This window comes from Urocampus carinirostris, chromosome 4 (assembly GCF_059441175.1).
Source record: "Urocampus carinirostris isolate Australia breed hairy pipefish chromosome 4, RoL_Ucar_1.0, whole genome shotgun sequence".
Lineage (NCBI taxonomy): Eukaryota > Metazoa > Chordata > Actinopteri > Syngnathiformes > Syngnathidae > Urocampus > Urocampus carinirostris.
Window position 1 is genome coordinate 33,679,957 of NC_142352.1, and position 14,214 is coordinate 33,694,170.

Consider the following 14,214-nt stretch of genomic DNA (forward strand, 5'->3'; position numbering starts at 1 on the left):
GCTGGCAACCTGTTCAGGGTGTCCCCTGCCCACTGCCCGAAGATAGCTGGGATGGGCTCCAGCACCCCCACGACCCTACTTAGGATAAGCAGGATAAGCAGTGCAGATAATGGATGGAATATATATATCTCCATATTACTCACAAGTCAAATATGTTATGTACCTTTTGAGGATAAGTGATCTAAATAGCGTGGTAGTGTATTCTAATTAATGTGTGCAACGGGTGTGTAATTTTCTAGGCTTACATCAGAGCATTACAATGCCTTCCTTTCATTGCATATTCAGTGCCAACAATAGGGAACTGTATTCCAACAAATGAGTGGGGACAAGCAACATCATAAATGAAAAAATAACACACTGCATTTTTGCTTTTACACGAGACACTCACAAAATGGATCCACATATTTTTTTTAAATCTATTTATTAATCTTGCAAAATACAAAACGGTACTTGTTTTCCACATTGCCGTCCTCCATTCGCAGCAGACATAAGGAGGGTAAACACACACACACAAGACTCATATTGACACTATGCCTGTATCCTTCTGTGAATGAAAACAGTAATTGCTCAACTCCCGCCCTCTTCTTTTTGGGGGGATTTTCTGCTGTGCGAACAATAGGGGTGGGCGGATCGATCCAATTATTGATGTTAATCAAAACTGAGCGAGTACTTGGATCCGATCGATACCATTGTCTTAAGCGCAAATACTGTCTTCCCATTTAAACTATCACTACAATATTGTAGTTTGTGAGTCATTATAACTTATTTTGCTAAGATTGTACACAGAGGTTGCAAAGAAAATGTTATTGGCATTTTTTTTGTTAATGACATTAAAGACAATCATGAACCTGTTATACGTACATTATAAGTTTCACATTTGATTTGAGTGGCGTTAAACTTTACTTGCACGACTGATTTTATGTTCACAATATTGTGCAATGAAAGTTACCGTGTTTTTTGGACTAAAAAGTGCACCTGATTATGAGACCCCTTTTTGATTTTTTTTTATACATAAGGCGCATCAAACTATAAGGCACATGAGAGTAAAACAAGATTTTGAAAAAATTCTCAGAACTTAAATAATAGGGAATCTGGTTTCAAACCTAAAAGGAATCGATTCATTCAAAAATGTTTACTGTATGTAGAAGTATTTCCTTATAATTATGCATTGACAAATTTATTTACTGTATTTTTGGCTCTGTAAGGGCGCGCTGGATTATAAAGCACATCCTCGAATCCCTAGCAAATTTTGGCTTATACGATATTTTAGTTGTCTTGTTTAAAATGTTATACAGTACCGGTATTTGTAATTTTGCTACATTGCCGCTTTTTTGGTTTGAGTGTCTTGACTGATGGTAAAACAGTTGTTGCCGTTGAAATATGTAATTTTTTTACTGTAAATGTTGTTTTTTACACATTTTGCCTTTTGACTACATTTTCAGAATATTGTGCAAAGGGAGCTATTTTTTTTCAAGTTGGCTTGGTCATAATTGTATGTACGTTGTATGTTACAGTGCTGCTTGTTTTTGCTCAATTCTCTTGAGTTTTGACTGAAACAGTTGTAATGGAAATATTTCTATTTATTTTTTTGTACTGCTAAAGTTTACACTGTAGTTATTTAATAAAAAACCTCAACTAGAAATGTTTTAATTGTAAATATAAACAAATTAAAGGGCGGGGGGAGTTCAGTTATTTCATGATCATGAAATTTCTGGGCAAAACGTATCTGTATCAGATCAGTATAGATTGATAATACTCTATATTTACTTGTATCGTATCTATACCAAATATCCAGGTCTTGCCCACTTCAAGTGAAAAAAACAAAAAAGAGGTCCAGTGAGAATGACTTGCAGCATTTAACTGGCCCAGTTTCGTGACAGACAGAACAGCAGAGGCAAAAGGTATACAATATCTGATATGGACTGTAAATATATATAAAAACACGAATTGGTGGGAAGTCCAAATAATGTGAAAATGACAAATATAAATAGAACTATGTCCAATCAATTCAAATCTTTACAAAATTATGTTCCAGTGAAAATAAATCCATCATGTACTGTGACCTACATAAAAAACTTTGACACTTGTTTCAAATATAAAAAATACTTTGGAAAAAGACAGAAGTGTTGTTTCCGAGTGTTGAAAAAGGAGGTAGGTCCCCGTCCTCCTGTGCCCTAGTTCGATGACATTCTCATACCAAACTGTACCTTGTCCTCAGGTTAAGTTGATGATGTTTAAGCTAGAAACAATAGCCAGGCCAGAAATGCAGTTAATATTGAGATATAAGTACGCCTAGTGGACGATTTATAATGTGCACTTGAGGAGTGCAATGCAAAAACTGCCATGATTTGTGATGTTTCAATGATCACCGCTAAAAATCATCATAAGTAAGCTAATGTTTCCAATAACTATTTATGGGCGACCTTCGTAGCAAAGTCGTTGCTACTTGCTAGCATCTAATAAAGTGGCTGTTGAGTGAACAGTGAACCCCTACTATTCGTGCGTTATTTACACTGAAAAGGTTAGAAATCGAAGCAAAAACGTTGTTTCCGTTGATTGCCAAATAAAGCTCCACCCTTCAAGTTATAATGCTGCATTTGAAGAAAATGGGAATTCAAATTAATCCCACTAAGATTGTTGCAGTTCCAGATTTAAACAAACGGCAGTATTCGGCCCGTTGGGTGATTCAATCCGGCCCGTCACAACTTTGTAAATGAGTCCGGGGGTTCACTGTACATAAAAAAAGCTGTTTGCAAAGGCCCTGCAATGCACAGCGATATCATTTCTTATCAATCATCTATCATATCATATCATATCATATCCTATCATATCATATCATATCATATCATATATCAAAGTAATACATTCATATTCTTTCAGGGCATAAAGACTCAATCCAAAACATGCCTGCCGCCTTTTAAGACAATTTTTTGGGTTTGTGTATAAGTTAATACGCGTTCTAAGAACATAGTTTGACATTCACATGCAAGTTAAAACAACAGACTTGCAAATAAAAGCTGTATAGCCGCAATGTTAATCATTCGTGCTAAACTTAACTAGAGAATACTAAATTCAAAATCCGCAATTGGACTAGAATTCCAGGCTCTAATCTTTTAAAGCTCAATATAAACTGCCTATTTCTGGCAAGGCTAGTGGAAGTAGGACTGCAGTGTTCCACGCCGGCGGACGTCGGTCGTCCAGCAGTGGAAGCCACCACCCAGCGAGTTGGCGTGACGAATATTCACCTTTACGGTCTTTATACCTGGAACATGCACAAAAAAATAACTTGATGCGCTTGAGAAACACTAAGAGGGTTGGGGCCCGCCGTCACTGAACTCACCGAGGCTTTCGAACATCTTATGAATGGTGGATTCGTTGGCGTCCACCATAACGCGCTTCTCATCCAGCATCAGAACATTCATAGACAACCATTTGGAGGACATCCAAAGAGGATGATCTGCACAAGTATACAAAAGCGCTCAAGCACTAAGTTCTATTTGTATGATCGTATCAATATTTGCAGGTTTGCCTACACACTTTGTAATAGAGGTAGGATCCTAAACCTGAGCCCAAGCCAGACTCGACCGGACATGAGATTCGGGCCGGTAGAGCCTAAAATGTCAATCATTATGTTAGGCCTCCCCCTGGCCAGCCCCCCTGACCTTCTCCCTTTTACTCAATAAGAAAATATGAAATTTGGGGTTTGCCTCGGGCTTTGTTCCCTCAAATCAAGTTAATAGGTCAGGCTCGAGGTGGATCGGGTTGTAATTCCCAGAGGGGGGTAGTGTCGGAGTAAGAGTATTTTTTAATCCCTATACTTTTACTTTTACTTTAGTAAATTTGTGAAGAAAAAACTGTACTTTTACTCTGCTGCATTAGACAACATTGAAGTCCTTACTTTGTTACTTAATAAATACCCTTAGCGTAAATACGTGTCCGTCTGTCTTCGCCAAGGCGCATTTATTTTGACACAGAACTTTGCCAGGCTCTACCATGTTGAACCAATCAAACGTAGCAGCCTCGTCATGTGACCATATTCAACTTTAGGGGGGGTAAAAATTGTTTTCGAATGAAATAGACTGAAAATGTCGCTTAGCAATGCCGACTAGGAAAAAAACAGAAGACGAGTAGCACGCCTGGGCTCACACCAAAAGCATATTCCCCTTAAAAAGTTTGGGAAACACTAGCGATGCAATGTTTTCTTTGTTCGAGTTTATGGGCTAGTTTGTTGTTTTGCTTGCAGAGCCTGTTAACTGTTGGGGCTGTAAATGTGCTACTTTGTGCTACATGTACTTCATTTATATATTTGGTTTATAATATTTTTATTTTGTTGTATCTTAAAGCACTTGAATTTACGTTAATTATTTTAATCCACTTTTAAATTAAATGTATTTTTTGTTGATTGGATGGACTTTCATAATTTGATGATCTGATTGATTTTTTTTTAAATCAAGAAATACGTGAGTAATTTTTTCACCAAGTACTTTTTACTTTTACTCAGGTAGGTATTTGGATGACTAGTTTTACTTCTACTTGAGTACTATTATCCTGAAGTAACAGTACTTTTACTTTGGTAAAAGTTTTGGTTACTCTGCCCACCTCTGTTATTACCTGCGGTCTGGGGTCAGGTCAGGCCGAATATTTGTAGGCTCAATCCTACCTCTACTTTTGAAGATACATGATCTAGAATTTTTCGAACAAAAAGTTTTTTTTTTAATAAATGCTGATGCTGACATTAGTCTGAAAAAAGTATTTACATGTTTGTATAAAAAGTAAGACACCTTGTAGTTGGTTTTGAGTTTCAATTGCATTCAGTACCTACCATCAGGCATCAGAGGTGTTGGAGGTTTTACAATAGTCCAGCCAGCTTTCTTGAACATGTCAATCTGAAAAAAAAACCCAAAGAAATTACTCGGATAAAAAAATTCCCCACTGTCTCCGAACGTCTTTTCTTTATTATTGGAAAGTATTTTTTCAGTGTCCCTCCAACCAGCACATTATTGAGGTTCTTTGTTCATTGTACACTGAAAAAAGAAAAAACATTATCCCATACGCAGATAGTTTTGATCATAATAAGTTGTCTGAAATGGCAGGTGGCAGATAGATTTGCTTTGGATTATTTTTCTTCTTACACAAGTATGGATTGTTTTTCTTATTTTCTAGACGAAAAATAAATAAAAAAATAACTAAACGAATCTGCCTAAACAATAACTTGAAAATATTGTTAAATAACAAACATAATCCTTACCAAAATTAATGAGAGTGTGATTGTGCCGATTGTATTGTATGGTACAGAAACTTGAAGCCTGAAGGCTGATTTGAGAAGGAAATTAGATGTTTTTGAGATGAAGTGTTTGAGGAGTATGCTAGGAGTGACAAGATTAGATAGATTGAGAAATTAAATTGTGAGAGGCAGAACTGGAGTAGTAGTGGAACTGAGCAAGCGTCTGCATAAGAGTAATCGGTTGGTTTGGACACATGGAGAGGATGGATGAGGAGTAAATGAAACAAGACCAAGAGGAAGGCCGGGATTGACGTGGATGGATGGTGTTATGAGTACACTGCGGGAAAGAGGTCTAAATATAGTGGAAGCTAGAGCTCTTGTTGGTGATAGGAATGAGTGGAGAGGTGTTGTCAAAGGATAATGGGATGTTTCAACGTGTTTTAAGGGATGGGCAGGGCACCTGTATGATGCGGCAGGGGTAAACCAGTGAAAGCTGTCGAGCCCTGCTGTTGAACAGAAGAGTGTGTTGTGTCACCCTGACCCTAGTGACATGGCTGCTTTCTTGTGTCCCGTTTCATCTGGTGGGACGAAAGCATGACCAACTTGGGTGCCGAGGTGCTTAACTTGTTTGGGTATTTGGGCATTTGGGTTGGCCATGGTCCAAAAATGTTTGTTTGTTTTTTTGCTACTATTTTCCTTTTTTATTTTCTTTGTTTTTGTATGTGTTTGTCTTGCTGTCGGTCACCCCTCTCGAGGGATATGACCAGAGTAGATAAATAGATAGTTAGTTGCATGTATACTATAAATAGTTAAATGAAATGAAATGAAATGAAATAAATTTCATTTCATTTCATATAAATAGTTGCGGTTTTGGTGGTCACAAAAAACTCAAAAAAGCCTTAAAAGGGCATACAACAAAATTATTGGCCAATTACATATACTGTAAATAACAGGATCGGAACTGAAACCTTAGATACTGTACTCAAAACTGTTTCAGCAAGGTGACCCGGCCTGACTTTGACCATTAATTCCAGTCTTACCTGGCGACATGGCCGATCAGGGTTCGACAGCACTAGTCCTGGTCCGATGATGTTAAAGGTGGCATCGATGTGCATGGGGTTAGGGTCTTTGAATGAGATGATGTGGATCTTGTAGTCAGGGGCCAGGTGACGGCGCATCCATTCGATTCCCATGTAGTTTGTAACCTGCGTGGTACACGGTCTTAAGTCAGTGGGGTTCACAACTCCTGTTATCATATCAACTTACTGATTCATTGGCAATTTCGGGTGTTGGAACGCTCTACTACTTATATTCCCCCTAAACATCTGATACTGTTTTATTGTCAAAGGCTTAAGTTATACAGTCGCAAACTGAATAGCAGTGGGAATCAAATCTGCACACTGTAGGGCGTGACTGGATTGCCCTCAAATTGATTGCAAAAGAGAACAGGACGGTCACCTGCAAGGACATGCTGACTGTACCTGACTTCTTTGTACAAAAAGATCCTTCCCAGCGCGCATAAAATCGGCAGCGTCGAAGCAGGGTTCGTGCTCCGTGGTCACAAATTTGCCCTGAGCTGCCAGCTTGTGCCTGTCCTCCACAGTGCGTATGGGGTAGTCCTAAAGGAAGTCAAAATGACTTGGTGTCATTTAAATGAACCAGATGCAATCACGGTAGGGGTCACCACCGTAAACTGTCACCTGATCGTACAGCTCGTCTGCCATTGTGGGCTTGGGAGCAGTGGTCCATTTAGCACCTTTTCTGAAGTATTCCTTGATCAAAGGCCGGTATGCTCGGTACTCAAAGAATCGAGACCTCCACGCCATCGGGGCCTCGATGATCTCGTTTCCCACCACCAGAAGGATATCTCGGGGCATGGCTGCATACATGCCTACCAAGTAACAGACCATCCATTATTTATTTCCCTAGGTAGTAATTCTTCCTCTATAAGTGGTATGATTCAATTTGGATCTTTCTGAAAGGTCACAGGATAGAGCAGAATTGCCGGCCAAACAAGGTTGGACCCCAAAGTCCATTTTGTGGAAGTTTAGACCCCATGTGTGTTTCTCTGACTAGTTTTTGAGGAAGAGTACTCAATATAATCCTTTTGAATCCTCCTTTTTATGCAGAAAGCTTTGTAGGGTAACAATGCAGCTCATAGCATGCATATGACATCATGTCATTTGTGAGTTGCTTCATTTTATTTTCAACTTTTTAAAGAAACCTTTAAAACAGCACACCTCATCTTTAAATGCCTTCAAGAAAATTAATACAGATAACGATTCAAATTGTACTGAAAACTTCCACAAATGTGTTTTTGCGAGGATGAAGAGGGGACAAATATTAAAAAAGAAAGTTTACAAGAGAAATTCTGGTTATTTTTTCCTGAAAGCAGGATACGCACATGTGGTCATTGGAACTGTTGTGGGGCCATAGGGAGTATTGTAAAAATATTTGTATCTTTGTATGTGTGAGGAAGGGGCAGTTCTTTGATTTGGTTTTATAAAAAATGCAAAATGACTTTGTCTTTGTTCATGGAAAAAGAGTGTAAGGTCTCGTTTCATATATCACTGTTTCATTTTAAAGTGTGACATACATTTTGTAGGCCCATGTATTGTGGCCAGAAAGAAAAGCCCGCCTATTGGATTGTAGCATCGAATAAATAAATAGAAAAAGGATAGGAAAATAAAGGAAAAAGAAAGAAAAAAGAAAGAAAAAAAGAAAGAAAGAATAAAGAAGGGCTCAGTACAGTTCAACAGTAAGGGATGTCACTGATACATTTTTAACACAAGGGCATGATGTAATAGTTTCCTTTATTTATAAGTCATTTTATCAGACTCAGTCTGAAAAAAGTGGCATTGATCAAGTCTATTTTGTTTGGATAGTTATGCACTAGGAAAATTTTAGTAAGTCAGTAACTTGAGTTTACTGGCCATCCATGGCAGGACTCAGTCACTGTGAAGACTCATACATAATTTTGAATCTGACATTTTGTATTCACCGTAACTAAACTTTATTGCGCTCTTAAAAAAAACAAGAAATTCAAACAGCAACAAATACATCAGCAATATGAAAGACTATAAAACAGTAGCATCATAAAGAAACCTGAAGATTGGAAGTCCGGAGTTTTGTATTCCAGGGACCAGTCGATAGGCTCTGGCCTCCTCACTGTCACACCCTCGTGACGGAGAATATTGCACATTTCTTCAATCTCAGAAACAGCTTTTTTTAAGTGGTCCGCAGGAAAAGGTTGGCCCCCGTACTTCTGATAGAAGGACCAATACTTCTCATATGTGTTAGCCTGGCAGGAAATTTCAAGAAAAACATATCAAATACAGTGCATGGCAAAAGTAAAGCCCCCCAAGAACGTATTGTCATATTGCCACATTACAGGCTTCAAAGGTAGACCTAAAAAATTGAAATCTTTTCCAAGAAACAACAACATGTAAGGCACAGCCGTGAAGTGGAACCAAATAATTTCAACGGTTGATATTAAATTTACAACGAAAAAAACAACAACTCGAAAGTAGGTGTTGTAAAAATATTAGCCGCCTGTTCTCTCAACTCAGCCAACTGACTCCAGAAGTTACCTGATGACTTATGAGTGATCCAATGTCAACCTTAATGACTAACAAAGACAAACAGAGTGAACGTGTGTGTCATTAGGTCTCGGTTTGAATGCAACTGCTCTGTGATGGGTTAAGAGGTCTGTGAGGCACTGGAGAACAGACTGTATTGTGAAGACCAAAGAACCCGATTGGGGTTGATTTGACAACATTTACATATCTACCAGAGCTATGCGCGAGCAATAATATTAAAATGGAGAGACCTGGCCGTCCCTCTAAACTTTCCCAAACAAGGACAAAGCTAATCAGACAAGCAACCAAGAGGTCGATGATCACATTGGATGACCTGCAGGCATAGACAGCGAGGTGGGACAATTTTTGCTTAACACAACTATTAGTCGTGGCAAGAAGAAAGCCCTTTCCAAGAGAATGCCTCAAAAAGGCATTTGCAAAAAACCACATCGGAGACACAAATAACATGCGGAACAAGGTGCTAGGGTGAGAGGAGACCAAAACGGAACTTTGTTGTGCTGAATGCAAAGCGTTATGTTTTGCATAAGAGTAACGCTAAAGACACCGTCCCCACTTTTAAACATGGTGGTGGCAGCATCATGCTCCAGGGGTTGCTTTTCATTAGCAAGGACTAGGAAGATGGTTATAGTTGATGGGAAGATGGATGAAGCCTAATACAGGCTTATTCTGGCAGAAAATCTGTTGGAGTCTGCAAGAGACCTGAGAATGGGCCTCAGTTTCACCTTCAAAGGGGGCAATGATCCTACATGAAGAAACAAACTCAACAATGGAATAGTTTAAAAATAACGACAGAAAGTTGTCAGAATGGTCAACCCAAAGTCCAAACCTCAATTCTACAGAGCGTTTGTCGAAAGATCTGAAAAATGCTTTTCACAAACGATCACCATCATACCTTAAGAACTTGAGACCTACCCAAAAAGACTTGTGGCTCTGATTGCAGGAAAAGGAGGTTGTACAAAGTTTTAACTCAAAGGGGATCAATATGTTTGAATCGCCTACTTTTCATTTCTTAATTTGTTAGCACAATATAAAACGTTAAATAAACTTGGTTTCTTTTCATGATTGTGTCTCACATGTTGTTGATTCTTGGAGAATATTTTGAGTTTTTTTAAACTATAAGTTCGAAGCCAAAAGATATACAAATGTTCTTGGGGGGGAGGGGCAAAACCATTGCAAGGTATTGTACAATCCATTCACAAATTAATTGTATACAATTTTGCGCATGTACAGTATTTAGTAATGTCGTACTTTCACTTCCACAGTGAAGGGAGGCACACGGGCATTTTCGGCACGGCCCACGATGACCTCCTCAAGAGTGTCCCATTCATTGTGGCTGTTAACAGGACACTCCTGCTGTGCAGGCTCAGTAACATGGTCGTCTTCAACCGACGTCTGTGTTTGGGCAGCTGCGGCGCTCGAGGTGCTCTGGAAGTCCCTCTGGAAGGCCCTCTGCACCCAACCGGTCGCTGCGCGACCCACCTGCAGAGACAAGATTGTGGCTCAGACTGAGAGAGCCTCACTGTTTTTACTCGGAACAAACTCAACCGAAAGGATCACCCAATATTCTGTAAAAATTCATTTAGTTTATGTTTTTGAGGGAACCCCTCCATTTATTTTTGAAACTCTTTGTCATTAAGGGCAATGAAAATAACCATGAATTGACTGGACTTGTCCGAACGCCAAGTCCTTTACCGGACAAAGATCTTTTGAGCCTTTAATGCGTCATAAGAGCAAAGATGTAACTTAAAGTATGGGAGCCGCAAGTGATGCAATGCGTATTGCACAATGTGGTGCTCAAAATGTCAGAAAAAAATCAGTTTTTCCCTAGTGATTTAGGATCTAGGATCAGTATTGTCACATGTTTCTGCCTCTCAGTGGCAAGATCCGGCTCATCTCGTAACCACCGCGACCTGATGATTAAGGTGCTGTGTCTGAGTCGGATCAGAAGTTTTCTCCTGCTACTGGTAACCATGAATAACAGTAATATCTACTTCATGTGGGGGAGCACCTACCCCAAAAAACGGCCTGGAGAAGGATGGTGTCGCCAGGCTGTAAAAGCCCAAAACACACCAGAGGAAGTTATTGCCCAAAATCCCTGGCGGTTAAGGGATCCGTGAATGTTGTAATAGTGGTATGTGCAGCCCTTTGCGACTTTTTTGAGATAAAGGGCTAATCAATTAAAATGACTTGACTTTTTAAGAGTTTTGCATCAATCCTAATTCTGAAGAGCACCTAAAAGATGATTTATGATGAGTAGAATTTAGCCCCCTGTGCATACTTAGATGACCTTAATAAAATTGTACTCTTTTGGTTGGCGTCTCAAGTTCGAAATTCTATCTATATTACTGCGCAGATTGATGCACAAGTGCTTTGCACGTCAAAGGTCTTCAACTCACATTCCAGAGCCTACGTATTTACAGATACAGATCCATAAAAGAAATATAGAAATGCACTTATTCGTGTTGTCCTTTTATGCGTTAAAAATAATTCATAATGAATTACAGGTAATCAAGTGGCTTCACTTTAGAGATTACTTTTACGATATCTGCATTCAGATACTACATTTTTAGGTAGTGTACTTACAAATAAAAGACTTAATCCTATTGGTAGAAAATGATGCTTATTTTAGTTTTTTTTCCTAATTTGCTGTCTGTTCCATCGTTTTTTCTGGGTAAATGAAAATTGGGAAAACTATGGAGTTGTTAGGCTTACTTTAAGCAGTATTGTTCCAATCTTTGTAAACTAAATACATGCAATTCTTTAGTGTTTTTGTAGAAAATAATTCTTAAAATTAGCATCCCTTCTTCTAAATCTGATCATTTGTTTCATTTAAAACATCACACTTGTATGCCAATGTGGTAAGAATTCTTTCATTTTGTAGCATACATTAGAAAAGAAATAAGTAAGTAAAGTAATATTTATTTATATAGCCCTTAATCACACAGAATCAATCTATCTAATCTTGTCACTCCTAACATACTCCTCAAACACTTCATCTCAAAAACAGACCACAATACAACATCCCCTGATCTGAAACCTAAATGAGGGTAAGGAAAAACTCAAAAAACCTCAGGATGAGGAAAATGGAAAAAACCTTGAGAATAGTCTTTACATGAGGTAGTACAATATCTTACTATATACCATAAAATATTGGACATCGTATACTAACTAGTTATGATTCAAAAAAATCAAAGACATCAACTAGTGCATTTTTGTATTTGTCCTGCCGATTGATCTGGAAGCAAAAACATTGCTCCTTAGATTATTTTTGTGAGTTTTATTCTACCTCTGGGTTGCTTACTTGGTAAACAAAGAGAATAGTGGGTCAATTTAAAGATACGCTGTGTAATATTCGACCCCGAGATAACACTGTATGGTGTAACACAACCGAAAATGAGTGCTACCGAACACAAGTATAGAGACTCAAAATGACTCAAACTGCACCATTGTCCTACTCGGTTTTCTGCCCCGCATTTTACAAGGTTTTTGTTTTTTGGGGGGTATTCGTAGCAGCAAAATGGGGAACAATCATGTCAGTTTTCTCAGCCTCAAGTTATTAAAAATAAATAAACGTTCTCATTCTACAAACATTTTTTTAAAATCCGTGTTTGTATGATAACCCATGAATTTTTGCTTATAATTCAAATCAGTACTGTTTTTTTAAATCAATATTTTTTACCATTTAGAGGCACTAAATATACATACACTGTCTCTTTGAGATAAATAAAAGTACATGAATTTAAGTCAGGGGTTACCAAACAACGGCCCACGAGCCTTATCAGGCCCGCCAACAGATTTATTCTGGCCTTCGAGGCGATGTTGAGAAATGCATGAGGAAAAAAATGAGCCGCTTCGATGAGCTGCAGTTATTTTATACGTCCAATGGATTTCCTCAAAGCATGCACTAAAACTTGGGAGATATTACTTTGCTATTACTCTTAATTTCAGTTTTTATTCGAAAAAGAATATTCCTTTGTATATTTTGTAGGTTTCAAAACCAATTAGATGAAATGGTCCCTTAATAAACAAACACATTTTGGGCACATGTTTAAGTATATGTATTATGTATTGAATAGCTGTTTGTGCGCAAATAATTTGTTTCCTTTTGTTAATTAATGATTGATACTGTTTTTTGTACTGTGCCTAAAATAAAAAAAAACACATACAACATGGCTCTTGTGATGTTTTTCTCATGTATTGCCGAGGTATCGGATTGGTGACTTTCATTTACAAAAAAATCTAATCAATCAACAATATATTTTCTCCCTCCGGCACAGCCCCTGTACAAATTTTTTCCAACTGATGCGGCACAGGAGTCAAAAACTTTGCCGACCCCTGATTTAAGTCAATCCTAGTAATATACGTATCAATGAAGCTACTGAAATAGCAGGCATGTTTTATTTAATCTGTCGTGTGTCACAAAAGAGCCACACATAAAAAACTCTATCCAGGGTTAACTACATTGAATACAGGTTACACGTTAACCCTTGAACCTCGGCTATCCATGCAACGAAAGGTTGGTCCCTTGCCAAAGTACACGTTTTCACGTTTTTCTAAGTGTCCCTATCTACATTCAGATAACTGCAATAAAGATTTGCGGGCTCAGACGCAAGTACGGTGTCAATGAGTTTGAGAGCGCTTCCGAGCACTGCAGCTGTCCTGTCACTCGGGGTCGCGCTTCCAAAACCATTCACAGCAGTACAGATAAATCAAGCTGAAAATGTAAAAAAGCATGTGCGTCTATAACCTTTTAAAAAACAACAACATCTTTTTGGCATTATAAAGAAACAAAATGCAAACCAGGGCTCCAATCAGATGGGCAGCTTCGGCCCCTCTGCTCCCTCCTCTCAGACACCTCACTCGCAGCATTATAGCCCAATGGTGGTTGAGTTTGACTTCAAAGACGGCTGGCGGTCCTCCTGGATGACTTTCCTAGAATGAAGACGCCCCGGCTCTCGGCAGGCTTTATAGCATCTCGTCTACGTGGCTGCAAAACCATTGGTCGGCTGCAGGTTGTGCAGCAACGTGACTTGAAGAAAGAAGCATTTCTGAAATACAATCCCTTACACCAGCAAATTCTTATCTACTGGCCTACTGGCGCTAAGGGTTTCCAAGAGAGTGTCTGAAAATGTTGCAAGAATCATTATTTGGACGAGGATGGAGGGGAAACATTTGCTTTGAAAGTGAATATTATTGTCATGGATGGTGAACCGGACCCAGGATGGTAGCTTTATCATTAGTACACACTTTTTCATCTTTTTAGTGTTTCTTAGATATTCCAGTCAGAAAGTTGACTCCAACAAGTAATGGCTTGGGAAAAAACACTTAAAAAAAAGTAAAGTTGTTGGCAAATAGTTTTACTGATCATATACAGGGTGTTCCAAAAGTCTC

The 14,214-nt window shown here is 38.6% G+C and overlaps 1 protein-coding gene across 1 annotated transcript; it reads right to left on the reverse strand.

Moving 5' to 3' along the window:
• Positions 1–480: 480 nt before the first annotated feature.
• On the reverse strand, positions 481–13,745 carry gatm (glycine amidinotransferase (L-arginine:glycine amidinotransferase)). Its single transcript, XM_088334276.1, has 9 exons — positions 13,624–13,745; positions 10,072–10,302; positions 8,330–8,525; positions 6,925–7,115; positions 6,706–6,843; positions 6,265–6,429; positions 4,823–4,886; positions 3,341–3,457; positions 481–3,262 (listed from the first exon to the last, which is right to left on the reverse strand). Exons 1-9 carry the CDS (start codon positions 13,690–13,692, stop codon positions 3,150–3,152), a joined length of 1,284 nt encoding a protein of 427 aa, XP_088190402.1. The 5' UTR covers positions 13,693–13,745; the 3' UTR covers positions 481–3,149.
• Positions 13,746–14,214: the final 469 nt, after the last annotated feature.

Excerpts from the sequence above, each read along its gene's own strand:
- gatm (XM_088334276.1), bottom strand. The coding sequence starts at position 13,692 with ATGCTGCGAGTGAGGTGTCTGAGAGGAGGGAGCAGAGGGGCCGAAGCT. Across the intron at positions 6,844-6,924 it reads CAGACGAGCTGTACGATCAG|GACTACCCCATACGCACTGT; the intron begins GTGACAGTTTAC and ends GACTTCCTTTAG. Across the intron at positions 3,458-4,822 it reads AACACCTCTGATGCCTGATG|ATCATCCTCTTTGGATGTCC; the intron begins GTAGGTACTGAA and ends ATACTTGTGCAG.